The 15,300-nt window shown below is 46.1% G+C and overlaps 1 protein-coding gene across 1 annotated transcript in view; it reads right to left on the bottom strand.

Moving 5' to 3' along the window:
- Positions 1-15,300, bottom strand: part of MAPK1IP1L (mitogen-activated protein kinase 1 interacting protein 1 like) — a 40,097-nt gene that overhangs the window by 8,954 nt on the left and 15,843 nt on the right. The window contains exons 2-3 of the mRNA XM_068254716.1: positions 14,879-14,904; positions 2,018-3,157 (exon numbers count right to left, since the gene is read on the bottom strand). Coding sequence (XP_068110817.1) covers positions 2,054-3,157; positions 14,879-14,899 — 1,125 coding nt within the window. The 5' untranslated portion in view covers positions 14,900-14,904 and the 3' untranslated portion in view covers positions 2,018-2,053. The remainder of the gene's footprint in view (positions 1-2,017; positions 3,158-14,878; positions 14,905-15,300) is intronic.

Genomic DNA, 15,300 nt, shown 5'->3' on the forward strand with positions numbered 1-15,300 from the left:
AGGACCCCTTTCTAAATAGATATCAATTTTTTTCCCTCCATACGCAGATCATGGGCCCTTGTCCGTTGTACAACCCTAGGGACAAAAAGCTCATCTGCCAAGCTTTTGTATTGCCCTCTGATGTCTTTATACATGTTAATCAGGTCACCTCTCAGTCGCCTTTATTCCAAACAAAATAAGTCCAGTTTGTCCAGCCTTTCTTAGTAAGCGAGTTCTTCCCTCCCTCTGATTAATTTAGAACAAGGAAAAAATCCAAATGCTATATAACCCCCATGAACTCATACCCACTGGTGCAGGTCCTGGTCAGCCAAGGCACACAACATAAACAACGGGGATCCGCAGACTACAGTGTGATGAATAAGCCGGTATGCTTTATTGAGAAACTCCATACAAAAAACAAATACATCCACCGGATCAACTGATATGCATCAGGCTCAGAATCTGCCCTGAGTCGTAGTTACAACTAGGACGATCAATAAAGCATATTGGCTTTGATTTATCCCACTGTAGTCTGCAGACCCCCTTAGTTTCCTTTGATTAATTTAGTTCCCGGTCTTTGTACCCGTTCTAGAAGGTCAATGTCCTTTCCATAGATATCCAACCCGAAACAAGCCAGCATTGTCCCCGAAAGAAAGAATACAAGCCTTTTAGTATTCTAAAGCTTTGGTGGGCCATATTCGCCTATTTTTGTTACTGGATGGATGTATTTATCACCACTGAATACATCTGTTGTCAATTTTTGTCAATAAAGACTATGGCCTCAATTCACTAAGATCATGCTGGAGATAATAAGTCAAGAGAGTTCCTTAAGTTACCTCCTCTGTAGTTAAGTTACCTCCTCTGTAGTTAAGTTACCTCCTCTGTAGTTAAGTTACCTCCTCTGTAGTTAAGTTACCTCGTCTGTAGTTATTTTCACATGCAGTTAATTAACAGCCTGTCTTTAACTCTGGAGTTATTTTAAGGATTGAAGAGTTAACTTAAAGACAGAAGAGTACACTTTAGGTTTGCCTGAGGTAAAATGTTTCCTGAATACTACATGCCTTATCACCATGGTAACAACTCTAGAAGAGTTATTAAAGACAGGAGATAATCTTAGTGAATTGAGGCCTATAGCCTCAATTCACTAAGCTTATCTCCTGTCTTTAATAACTCTTCTAGAGTTGTTACCATGGTGATAAGGCATGTAGTATTCAGGAAACATTTTACCTCAGGCAAACCTAAAGTTAACTCTTCTGTCTTTAAGTTAACTCTTTAATCCTTAAAATAACTCCAGAGACAGGCTGTTCATTAACTGCGTGTGAAAATAACTACAGAGGAGGTAAATTAACTACAGAAGAGGTAACGTAAGGAATGAAGAGATAAGATAACTCTCTTACTTGCCTTATCTCCAGCATGATCTTAGTGAATTGAGGCCTATCTTTGGTTTCTGGAGCTCTATTTTTCTCAATTTTATAACCTTGCATAAATTCTGGGAAGCCGAACATATCAAGGATCCTGGACATATCAGGAGAACGTACACATCATGTAGGTAAGTATATCTTTTATACTTTGGTTAGGTGTATAATACAATTTTACCAGGATTTCTTCTGGCACTGATGTTCTCTAGAACAGGGCTTTTCAACCCTGTCCTCAAGTACCACCAACAGTGCATGTTTTGCAGAAAACCACAAACATTCACAGGTGGGGTAATTAGTGTCTCAGCAGAGCTGATTAACTACCTCTGTGGATTTCCACAAAACATGCACTGTTGGTGGTACTTGAGGACAGGGTTGAAAAGCCCTGCTCTAGAACTCATGAAGAAATGTGCGGTTTGATCAGCTGATGAACTTGCTGGTCTCCGAATTGCTGGTCATGATCATGTGTTAAAAAGGCGGGAAATGATCTCAGCCAATTCAAAGCCTCACACATTTAATCCCAAAGAGCAAACAGATCAGACATTCCTCCACACACACACACAAGAAACAGGTCATAAATCTCTTCAATATGAACACAAGTATTAAGAAGGAAATATACTTACTAGGTGGGTGAATGGGCCCCTTGGAGACCGACCACTTTAGGGGTAGCCTCTGTTTGGGTACGAACCTGGAGCTCCAGGAAAAGATCCTGATGGTCCCCACTGACCAGATGGCACGCTCCCCCAGGGTACGGATGATGGCGCTCCCTGTCCAGGAACTGGGAATTGGGGATTCGATGGGTATGGCAAATTTGACTGTGAGGGGTATTGACCACCTTGGGACCCCCATGCGCTGGAACCATAAGATCCTGGCTGTGAAGGACCTGACTGACCATAAGAGCCAGAAGAAGGATAAGATCCACCTGAAGGACCTGTGGGAGTTGGATATTGCTGGCCAGATGGGTTGGGATATGACCCGGGCATCCCACCAGGGTAGGGATACTGGCCAGATCCTGTAGAATAGGGCCCAGTTGGAGCTCCTGGTTGCTGCCCTGAAGATGCTCCTGGCTGTTGAGGGCCAGAAGGAGCTCCTGGGTAGGAGGCAGATGGTGCTCCTGGCTGTTGATGGCCAGAAGGACCTCCTGGGTAAGAGGCAGATGGTGCTCCTGGCTGTTGATGGCCAGAAGGAGCTCCGGGATAAGAGGAAGATGGTGCTCCTGGGTAGGGAGCATTTGATGCCTTAGGATCTGAACCTGCTGGTGCCCCTGGGTAAGGCCCTGAAGGATATGGGGCATTTGGTGCAGGTTGATGTCCTCCAGCAGGGGTCCCTCCATAGGGTCCTGTAGAATAGGGGGCACTTGGCTGCTGTCCACCAGGGGCACCTGAATAAGGACCAGTAGAGTAGGGGGTGTTTGGCTGCTGTCCTCCAGGTGCCCCTGGGTAGGATCCAGAGGAATACGGAGCAGATGGCTGCTGCCCCGGTGCAGCACCTGGATATGGAGCACTAGGTGCAGATGGAGCACTTGGAGCTCCAGGCTGAGGTCCGGATGGGTAGGTCTGTGGCGGTGCTGTTGGCTGAGCTCCACCTCCAGAATACGGACTTCCTTGTCCTTGTCCATAAGCTGTGATGCCAGGTGGAGGAGGAGCGCCGGGAGTTGAGCCCCAGGCAGCGGAGCCTGACCAGGCCCCAGGCTGCTGATTATCTCTGGGGTTGCTGACCGGCTGGGACTTGGCGGGACCTTTATCTGGCAAGGCATCTGCCAACTTAAGGTGAGAAAAAGAGAAAAGTCACGAGTTATTTCATTGCACATTTCTACAAACAGACTCAAAAGCACTTTCAATATGAATATATTCAAATATCATAGCGGGAGAAATGGCAGCACATCCCAAGACCAGGCCGCATCTGAATGACTACCCACAGAGGTGTGCAGAGCCCCCTAGTGGCAACATACATACCTGCTTTGGGAAGCGCTGCCACCTTTCCCTGCTGTATACAAATATTGTATATACTCGAATACAAGTTGACCTCGTGTATAAGTCGACGTCAATAGTTAACCCTCTTAAGCTGGATTTTTTTTATTGTCTCAAATATAAGTCTACCTAGAAAAGTTATTGACTGCACCTGGGGCTCCAAAAAGCGATTGCGCTTCACAAAAAAATTCAGAGGCGCTCAGCATTGATGATACTGGCAGATGCTGTTTACTCGTATCGGTTATTGCCCGATGAAGCAGGTTTGTACCTCGCGAAACGCATTGCAATTATGTGGAGTATCAAAATTGTTTTGACTGAAAATCCAGTCGTATGTTCGGTTTGTAGGAGGTAAGTCCACCACTACCTTCTCTATTACCAAGATGGGTTTTTAAAGAAAATCTGTAATGAAAATCTCCCCTGGGGGTACCCACCTCGGGTGGGGGAAGCCTCCGGATCCTATTGAGGCTTCCCCCGTCCTCCTCGGTCCCATGGCGGCGGAGAAAATCCTCCCGGAGCGGCCGCGATGTAAATATTTACCTTTTGGCTCCAACACAGGCGCAGTATCCGTTTTTCCCACAGAGATAAGCGAAAATTGCCGATCTCCATTGGGCCGCTCTACTGCGCAGGCGCAAGTCTCCTGTACCTGTCCTGCGCTTGCGCAGTAGAGCGGACCCGACGGAGATCGGCTATTTTCGCCTATCTCCGTCAGAAGAGCCGCAACAGCGCCCCCGCTGGAGCCTGTAAAGGTAAATATTGCACAGGCTGTCGGATTTGTCGCCTGTGCATTCCGGGGGCTGCAGCGAGACCGCCGCGGGACACAGGAGGATGGGGGGAGCCTCGATAGGGTCCAGAGGAGGTGAGTACCCCTCAGGGGAACTTTTTTTCAGTACAGGTTTTCTTTAAGTTCTTTTAGTGTTTTTTTTTATCCTGTTGGCGCCTCTGTTGCCCTATTATCTACATCAAACCCACCCTTGGTTGAGGGTTGTACCCTTTCTTCTACTACAGAGAGCAACTTTTTAATCCTGAGTGGGGTCAGAACAATCTCCCCACCTGCTTTGACAGTGGTTGCCTAATTGGTAACCCTGGTTTGTGAGTATTAAATTATTATTACTCTTCCAATTATACATTACCTGTACATACTACACTATATTGGGCTCTTGGTGTTCTCTCTTTTTCCCATACTCGAATATAGGTCGACTCCAATAGTCATCCCTCTTAAGCTGGATTTTTGTTATTGTCTCAAGTATAAGTCTACCCAGCAAAGTTATTGACTGCACCTGGGGCTCCAAAAAGCGATTGCGCTTCACAAAAAAAAAAAAAAAAAAAAAATGAATGCCGTGATTCCCATTCTAAAGTAGCAACCCTAGCGGGTTAAAAATCGCTAGTGTTTTGCAATATGGATCGAATCCCGCTCAGTGGAAAAGAGCCCTTCGGTTGTGTAGTTGGTACGGAGATACAGATAAGCTCATTCAGGACTAGTGCACACCAAAATCGCAATCGCTTAGCGATTTTTTAAAGAGACTCCGTAACAAAAATTGCATCCTGTTTTTTATCATCCTACAAATTCCAAAAGCTATTCTAATGTGTTCTGGCTTACTGCAGCACTTTCCACTATCACAGTCTCTGTAATAAATCAATGCATCTTTCCCCTGTCAGACTTGTCAGCCTGTGTCTGGAAGGCTGCCAAGTTCTTCAGTGTTGTGGTTCTGCTATGAACTCCCCCTTCCAGGCCCCTCTATGCACACTGCCTGTGTATTATTTAGATTAGGGCAGCTTCTCTCTGCTCTCTTATCTTTTACAAGCTGGATAAATCGTCCTCTGAGCTGGCTGGGCTTTCACATACTGAGGAATTGCATAAGGGCAAAGCTGTTTGCAGGAAGAAAAGAGCAGCCTGAAACTTCAGTGCATGAGAGATGCAGGGGGAAAGAAACACACAAATGATCTCTTGAGATTCCAAAGGAAGGCTGTATACAGCCTGCTTGTGTATGGATGTATTTTCTATGTGTGGACATACTGTACATCAACCTACTTCCTGTTTTGGTGGCCATTTTGTTTGTTTATAAACAAACTTTTTAAAACTGTTTTTAACCACTTTTAATGCGGCGAGGAGCGGCGAAATTGTGACAGAGGGTAATAGGAGATGTCCCCTAACGCACTGGTATGTTTACTTTTGTGCGATTTTAACAATACAGATTCTCTTTAATGAATGAGTGTTTTTGCACATTCATTCAATCTGAATCGCTCCAAAAATGCAACATGCAGTGCATTTGGGATTAAAAAAAAAAAAAAAAAAAAAAAAAAAATCAGAACGCTGCTCTGGGAACACTCTTATAGGGTTACAGTAGCAAAGCGCTTTTTTTTTTAAAGTGCTGCTGATGTGAAAAGGGCTCAAAAACCTTCACTTGTGGGAGACATCAAAAGTAACTGCCGTTTTTGTCCGTCCACCACTCCAGCGTACTGTGCACGAAAAAAATAACAAACATTCACAGTACAGTGGAGTGGTGGATGGATGCGCACAGGTGTCCACAGAAGAGCCTGCTAAAGTGCAGGGGGCCTCGGAGAAGCGAGAGCAGCGTTGCTAGGAAGAATACATTCAGCAGCAGCTTGAGGGAGATGAGGAAGGTAGGAACGTACCATCTCAGTTCCTACGTCATCCTTGTAGGGAGAGAAACTAGTCCCCAACTACACAGCCCACGGGATGTCCACTGATTGGGTTATTAAAGGGGCACTATGGCAAAAAATTGTAAAATGTAAAAAATGTGCAATCATATACAAATAAGAGGTACGTTTTTTTCCAGAGTAAAATGAGCCATAAATTACTTTTTCCTATGATGCGGTCACTTTACAGTAGGTAGTAGAAATCTGACAGAAGCGACAGGTTTTGGACTAGTCCATCCCTTCATAGGGGATTCTTAGGGATTTATTTATTTTCAAAAGCACTTAGTGAATGGTAGTTGCTCCGTCCAACTGCCAAAAAACTGTAGCGAGTAGGGAGGCTGGCCAGCATCATTGTTTAAATCCTTTTTTAGGGAATATCTTTATAAAGACTAAAAGCCTTGCTGAGAATCCCCTATGAAGAGATGGACTAGTCCAAAACCTGTCGCTTCTGTCAGCTTTCTACTACCTACTGTAAGTGACAGCAACATAGGAGAAAGGTAATTTATGGCTCATTTTACTCTGGAAAAAACATACTTACTTGTCTATGTTTGCACATATTTTAAATTTTACAATTTTTCACTATAGTGCCCCTTTAAAGGCGAAGGCTTGTCTCTCCCCCCCCCCCCCTCAATAAATCCACCACATGCTTGTTTGATTAAAAAAAAATACCTGATTCACTATAGTGCCGTTTAATGGTCACATCACACACCATAATGGGATTAAAAAGGTGATTCTCACTGCGGATTGATTATTGGTGCCAGACAGGCTGGTTTGAGTATTTCTGCAAGGGCCCTTTTCCACTAGAAATCGCAATTGCTAAACAATAGCGATTATGCCTTGTCACTATTTTTGTAACGTGATCGCGATTTTGCTATGCATTGCCTTGCATTGCAAAATCGCGGTAAAAATAGTTCGAGGCAAGATTGCACTTTTGTAAAAATCGAATCGCGGTAGGGGAAATACCTACAGCGATTCCTGTTATTTTGCAAACCCTAGCAATTTAAAAATCGCTAGCGATTTGTGATTCATCATCGCAAACACTCCTAGTGGAAAAGGGCCCTAACTGCTGATGATTTGGGATTCTCACGTACAACAGGCTCTAGAGCAGCAATGGCAAACTTAGAGGCCAAGTGCCCAAACTGCGACCCAAAATCCACTTATTTACCACAGAGTGCCAACCTCGGAAGTTATACTGGATACTGTGGTTTTATTCAATGATCTAGTGGTCCCCCTCCTTCCCTAAACATTACCCTGGTGGTCTAGTGGCAATCACCTCCCCCAGAGATCAGCATCACAGAAGCCAGCCCCATAATGACATCATCCAGCCGGGACTCGTACGTCAATCAGTACGGGGCTGGATGCCTAAAGGGGCAATCAGGAGCTGCGATCGTCGGGGGAAACCGAAGGACAAGTGTGAATTGTCTTAATCACCAGCAATCGTAGTGATCACGTGATTAAGAGTCAATCGGCGCGTCTCCAGATTAATGACCGCTTAATCTCCGGTCTCGTGTCTGCGTGATCACGGTGGGAACGCACAGACGGGTGTAGTTGCGAAATCTACGTTGTGTCTGAAGCTTACAGCCACAAGCATGACGTAGATTTCAACTACATCAGTCCGCAAAGGGTTAAAGCTGTTGTGAAGAGCATTGGCAATAAAACTGAACTACATCGGGTCCCCTCCTCCTGTCAGCGAATCAGACAGACAGAGCTGAGGCTGCGGGGGGGGGGAGGGGAATTGGGGTCAGAGGACCTCCACAACTGGATGACTGGAAATGCGTAGCCTCGTTTGGTGAATCTGTATGTCTGCTGAGGCCACAAGGCTGAGGCTACGAGGGGCGGAGGACCTCCACAACTGGACACCTGAAGACTGGAAACACATAGCCTGGTCTGGTCAATCTGTATGTCTGCTGAGGCCACAGGTGGTGGGATGGAATGTGACATCAATAACATGACTCTACAGAGCCAGCCTGCCGTATACCAGCAGTCCCGGATGGGGGCGATTTGGAATCTGGTGGAACAGGAGATTTAGAGTTGGTGCATCAAATATCTCTGTAGCCACGCCTCCTACACAACCCAAATGTTGAGGGTACGGAGGGGACTCCCCAAACTACCTCGGTGCAAAATTGCAGCCACCAAACCCTGCGGATTCCCGAGATAGGTTTGTTTGATGTATCTCGGCAGGTTCTCGGGGCAGCAATTTGGCACAGAGGTAGTTTGGGGGGGTGGGTTCCCCTCATAATTTGGGAAGTGTAGGCAGCGTGGCTGTGGAGATATCGCCCACAGTGTAAAAGAATAGGAAATCTCACAGCACAAGATTTTACTGCACGTGCGTGTCAGCATAAATTTCCGAGCAGCACAATCGGACAGAGCGCCAGCTCAGACAGGTGGCTGCCAGCGTCGGTTCGCATTGTTCCAGCGTGTTTTGAGTCCCTAGGGGGACACGGAACTGCAGACGCTGAAAAATAGTCTCAGTAAGGGCCGCGGTGGATCCCGGCAATAAACGACGAGGACGGACGCCGGCAGCTGTCCATCTGAACCGGCTCTCCTAGCACGAAGGAGCTGCTGACAGAACTGCAGACACCGTGTGACATCATCTCCCGGGAATGTTTCCAGTATCCTGTGGCAGCCGAGCCATGTGACATGGAGTATGCTGTGAGGTCAGAGGAAGGCCCCACCCAGGGTTAGCACAGATTTCCCAGTGATGTGCCCACTGGGTACACACCACACTGACTCACTCACTCTGACCTCCTCACTTAGTATACTAAGGGTAGCCATACATCTAGCAACTTGGCAGCCGACCGAGATAATTAGTATAGAATCGGATGAAAATATGTGCCGCTAAGTGCATTCCCAATCTATGATGCAATATTTTGAGCCAAAATTGGTTGCATTAAATCGGTCGGACATGCTGCAAGATGTCGGGCTGCCGTGGTTGGTTGGGTGAGTGCCGGTAATGGCAAGCGATATCGGAATGAAGAATGGAAGATGGTATTGCAGCTTGAGGATTTATTAACCAATGAGGGGAGGAGCAGGAGGGTTTTAAGTGAATTCCTTGCAGCCAATCGGAAGCCCCTGATGAGACTTATGAGTCGAAACACGTAGGGCGGAGCCTACGGCGGAGCAAGGAAGTACTGGGTTGAATGGTGGCGCGGATTGGCGTCTGATGTTCGCAGAGGCTGATGCTGTGGGAGCAGTGTCCCGGGAACACCATATGTTACACGCTCGTTACCTCTGAAACTTTGTGAGTGCAATATGTGTTTTTAAAACTTTTTTTTAATAAAACAGTATTATGCTATGGTCGCCCCCTTTTGAGTTTTAGTGCTGGTCTGATTGGAGGTCTGAGAGGAACTCTGTGGATGCTGATGTCACTTGCTAAAGGCTGGGAACTTGCAATACTAAGGAGCTAATACCCCCAAAAAGCGATTTATATACCCCTTATCCTAGAGGTTGGCTGGGTGAGTGCGGGCTAAGTGGGGGGGGTGCCTGTCATTCACGAGGTGCTGTATTCATGAGAGAAGATTATTGGTCCCACTGGTGAAAGTGGTGAAAGGATTTACAGAAACTGACAGTGTTGCCCTATGAATTTTTTTCTTCTTTCTGGTTTCCTTTAAAGTGTTTACTTTTGGTGGCCAGTGGATGGAATATCCTCTCAAGTGATATGTGCTACATCTGTCTGGGACTATACGTTTGCAGCGCGACAACCTCATATTTACAACAAACTTTAAAGTTAAGTGACTTTTTTTTGCTGTTTGCGCTCCACGTTTTAAAGAGACAATCCTCTATTTTTCTTATTGTGATAATACTAAGCGCGGTATTAACTTGAGATAGCGGAATGAGCAGTGAACACGAAAACTCAGGCGCTGCCCCCCTAATGTCCAATGTGCCCCCCCCCCAGGTGCCCAGTGCAGTGTCCATTACCTGTCCGTGGCCGCTGCTGGATCTGCGGTCCATTTTTACTCCTGCCCAATGTGGTTGTCGGAGTAACGTGGGCATGTGACATCACACACTCGCCAACGTGTACGCCACCAACCATATATGGACGCTTGCGCCTGTATGGATGGAGCCTGGATCCAGCAGCGGCCACAGACAGGAAATGCATACTGCAATACTGGTAGAAAAAAGTATGGGGAGCTCTGAGCTGGTGAAAAAAATCTGTTAATTTATTGTTATATCAAAAGACAATGGGCACATAACACACACTGACATACATAACATATACCCTCCCAATAAAAACACTGAAGGAGATGGCTGACATCTGGGATAACAGCGTGTGAATTGGAGTGCACTCCTATATAGTCACTGCGCATGCATTATTGTTTTCTTCAGGCCCAGGGGAACAACCAAATCCGGAACAACGACGGAAGAAATCAGCTGGAGAATATCAACCCGTGTGTATATGCAACATACTACACGCCTCTGCAATAAGCGTACGCTCTCATTACAGACACAAATTGTGTCTAACCTCAACCCCTAGCACACTGCTTTCCAAATAGCGTTGACACTCACGTGACCTATGCGGATGGTAGGTAGTGGCTCATAACTTGTATCGCCGGCTCCGGATGGGCCCTTCAAGGCTCTGCCTGGCTTGCGTATAGCGCATGAACTTGTGTGCGTGGGGAGGAAGAGAAGCGGAGGCACGGGTGATCGTCCCGAGGTGGACTTCCGTGTTCAGCAGCGTCTCACGTGACGCGTTTCATCACGACCCACGTGATTTCATCAGCTCAGAGCTCCCCATACTTTTTTCTACTATTACTTATATTTTATGGGTGAGACTAGCCTATTAGGGTGATATCCCGTACCTGCAATACTGCACTGGGCACCTGGGGGAGGCGGGAAGCACATGGGACATTAGGGGATACAGCGCCGGATGTGGTGTCACAAGGCTGCTTCCGGAACGTTCTCAGCATGAAATTGATCAGGAATCTGCCTGGGGTGAATGGGGAGCCAGCAGGTCTCTCTCTAATCAGATTGGATCAGAGAGAGATCTGTCTCGTGGTTAAATCTGCCCATCATTGCTACATGTACGACTTGCTTTATACAATTTTTTTTTTTTTTAAACTTAAAAATTAAAATATGAAAAGCACATGGGGTTGATGCGCAAAACGTATTGCGTTACCTCCGCTTTCCTATATTAAGTCGCGGTTAATCGCCTTGACACTGAACAATTCTAAAGTTGTTTGCGGTAGCGGTGCGGTGCGCATGCGGGGGAAAAAAAAAAAAAAAAAAAAGAGAAAAAAAAAAAAAAAACACAGGATGCACTTCCTGTCCAGAAACAGGGACGAGACTGAGGTGTCTGACGTTTAACATCGCTGCCTTAGACGGTCGGGGCGGTATCCGTGTCGGCGCAGTCTGCCGCAGGAACCAGGCAGCTTGTAATGGTGCCGTGTGATGGGCTCTTAGGGCCCTATTCCACTAGCAATCGCTAAACGCTAGCGAAACGCTAGCGAAAGTCCCTACATAGATCATTTTGTTGTGATTAGTAGTGATTAAGTTATTGGCGAAAGAAAGGGAGGAGCGCTGACAGGTGAAAATTGCTCTGGTCCTAAAGGGGAAAAACCCCTCAGTGGTTAAAGGTTATTATGCTGTTGCATAGTTTTTAGAGCTGAGAGGACATTCTGAGTTCAGGTCTGCTTTAAAGGAATACTGTAGGGGGTCGGGGGAAAATGAGTTGAACTTACCCGGGGCTTCTAATGGTCCCCCACAAACATCCTGTGCCCGCGCAGCCACACCCTGATGCTCCGGCCCCGCCTCTGGTTCACTTCTGAAATTTCAGACTTTAAAGTCTGACAACCACTGTGCCTGCGTTGCCGTGTCCTCACTGACGTCACCAGGAGTGTATTATGCAGGCCCAGTATGGTCTGTGTCTGCGCAGTACGCTCCTGGTGACATCAGCGGGAGCGAGGACATGGCAACGCAGGCACAGTGGTTTTCCGACTTTAAAGTCTGAAATTCCAGAAGTGAACCGGAGGCGGGGCCGGAGCATCGGTGAGTGGCTGCGCGGGCACAGGGTGTCTGCGGGGGACCATTAGAAGCCCCGGGTAAGTTCAACTCATTTTCCCCCGACCCCTCTACAGTGTCCTTTTAAGCAAGGAGAGATAATACAAAAGAAAGGCTTTGTGGATCAGGCCCCATGTACTGCAGATCCCTTCTGCCGCCAGGCTGGGCTCTGTCATATCCCGGCAGCAGATGGGATGTGAAAGAATGTCGGGAAAAAGGACTAAACACAACTTATAGATTAGAATAGAGTAAAGGCCCATAGTCACTGGTAAATGGATTGGGGGACTCTCAGCAACGAGACACGAAAAAACGAGCCTTCCCCAATCCATCCTCCAACCTGCGGGAACACATAACAGCACACGATGGGCGTGAACAAGAGTTCCAATGATTTTCTTGAATAGATCATCAAGGGGGTCTGTATGGCGGATATTGTGGTGAAACCCCTCCCACAGCGTGATGTCATGGCCATGGTCCTGACAGTTTGCTGCATGTGAGCCTCATTGCATTGTGGGAAATAACGGCTGTTTTTCTGATTAGCGGAAGTAGAGTCAACAGCTTTGGAGATCGGCATCACGCAGAACTCCGTCCCCTGGAGCTAGGAAGAGGCGAGACTCCCTGCCCGCTGCGCTAGTTCCTGGAGAGGGGAGCCGAGTCCCCCTCCCTAACGCTGTGTATGCCCAATGCTACCACCTCCTGCACTGCATGTGGCCAAATAGTAAAACTACATCTACATACATTAAAAAACAGGTGGCGCTAGTTACTATTCCCCCTCCAGGCCGACATGGATAGTAGGGAAAGATGTAACTCTGGTGGAGTTTTGTCGCCACCTAGAGGATGCGCCCGGCTAACGGATTATATACATATATACACACACACACACACACACACACACACACACACACACACACACACACACACACACACACACACTTAAAATGACCTGTTACCTCCCCACTCCAAAAAACCCAAATAAAATTTGAAATAAAAAACAAAATTACAATTAAAAAACAAAAAAACATAAATAGTTACCTAAGGGTCTGAACTTTTTTTTTAATATGCATGTCAAGAGAGTATATTACTATAAATTTTTTAAATTATAAGCCTGTAAATAGTGATGGACGCAAATTGAAAAAATGCACCTTTATTTCCAAATAAAATATTGGCACCATACATTGTGATAGGGACAGAATTTAAATGGTGTAATAACCGGGACAAATGGGCAAATAAAATAGTCTGTTTTAATTATGATAACATGTATTATTTTAAAGCTATAATGGCTGAGAACTGAGAAAATTATTTTTTTCTTAATATTCCCGTTAAAATGCATTTAGGAAAAAATAATTCTTAGCAAAATGTACCACCCAAAGAAAGCCTAATTGGTGGCGGAAAAAACAAGATATAGATCAATTAATTGTGATAAGTAGTGATAAAGTTATTGGCGAATGAGTGGGAGGTGATAGTTGCTCGGATGCATAAGGTGAAACGACACTGAAGGCTGAAGTGGTTAACAAAGTGGGTTTCCTGAATAATTTACTATTATTATTTATTAGATTTATATAGCGCCAACATATTATGCAGCACTGTACAATAAATAGGATTACAGACAATGATAACAGGGGTGACAGAACAATACAGGTAACAGACCATAGAAACAACAATACAGGTAATAGCAATAAGATACACAACACAATGCAGATAGGAGTACAATACCAGATCATAAAATGGAATTGTAGTGGTAAAAAATTACCAGTTCCAAATTCTGGGTACAGTGCACACAGTCAAGTATGATACACAAGGTGAGAGGGCCCTTTTGTGGTGACACAAAAGGAGGGGGTGCATCAAGAAGTTCTTGGCAGAAAGCATTAGGGTAGTGTTGAGTTGATGTAGGCCTCTTTGAAGAAGTGGGTTTTGAGTGCTTTTTTGAAGGTGTTAAAGGTGGGAGCGAGCCTGATGGGCAGTGGGAGAGAGTTCCACAGGATAGGGGCAGCTCTAGTGAAGTCCTGCAGTCTGGTATGGGAGTGCGAGATGCGTGGGGTGGTTAAGAGGAGGTCGTTGGAGGAGCGAAGTGGGCGGCCAGGTGTAATTCTGCTGACCAGGTCAGAGATGTAGGTTGGGCAGATATAGGTCGTTACTTCGGGAGGGGGAAGCCTCTGGATCCTAATGAGGCTACACCTGTCCTCAGCCAGTCTGGTCCAGCGCCTAGAGCCTCTGAACATTAAAAACAATAACAAAAACAGGTGCACTAGCAGTTTTCCGTTCGGGTTAGCCAAGCCCTATCTGACAGAGCTGATCTGATCAGATGCGGCTACTTCTGCTGGTGTCTAAGCGAAAAGCTGCTACTGCACCAGTGCGCATCAGTGCCCTGCGCAAGGACTTTCTGGGGTCCCACCGCTGGGTTGCCTCTGCTAAGGATGGGGAAGAGTCTTTAGGATCCTGAGGCTTCTCCCTCCCGAGGTAAGAACCCCCCAGGGTACTTTTCACTACAGGGTCACCGGATAACCGGATAACTGCATTCACGTTATTTGTATAAGAAGTTGTTTGTACAAGTTATAAAAGTTTTCTAGAGATAAAAAAAAGGTGCCCTGTTAACCGTAGTGACAAAAGCTCCTTGTGTGAGCACAGCTGCCCAGCCTGCACAAGCATTCAGGTTTACTCCTGTGGGGGGAGGAGGGGGGAGGAAACTGAAGTACTTGTCTGAAAACTGCTGCCCACCAAATTTAAACTGACAGACAATGGAACAAGGGAAGGGAAGGGAAGTGGTGGAACTTCAGAGCATCGCCAAACGCTTGGCATGACTTTCTTTTTTTGTTTTTGTTATCTAGATCAAATACTAAAACAGAAAGCAAAATTCCAACTTACCGAAAAATCGTCATCGGCCATTCTTCCTGAAAGACAAAAAGAAGTGAAAAATGAGGGAAATACTCTTTGTAGGTTAATCGTAAATGCCAGACTAAACAGGTAGCTTTTCAGTTTGGACTTCCAGAGTTGGAGCTGACCTAATTGGGTGTGGCACAGAGTTCCAAAGTGTAGGGGCAGCATGATATAAGGCTCTGGCTCCCAAGGGTTTGAGAGGGACTCTGGGGGTGAACAAGTTATTAGATGCTTTTGCTATGAGGTTGTGGGGGCTGTGATGTAGTTGCAAGAAATCCTTCAGGCATCCAGGGCCCAGAATGAGCAAGGATTTGAACGTCAATAAGCCAGTTATGAATTGATAGGCTTTTGAGGTAGTCACAGCAACCAATAAGGATTGTTCAAATGTTTCTCATCATCACCAGAACTCT

This window comes from Hyperolius riggenbachi, chromosome 9 (assembly GCF_040937935.1).
Source record: "Hyperolius riggenbachi isolate aHypRig1 chromosome 9, aHypRig1.pri, whole genome shotgun sequence".
NCBI classification, from domain to species: domain Eukaryota; kingdom Metazoa; phylum Chordata; class Amphibia; order Anura; family Hyperoliidae; genus Hyperolius; species Hyperolius riggenbachi.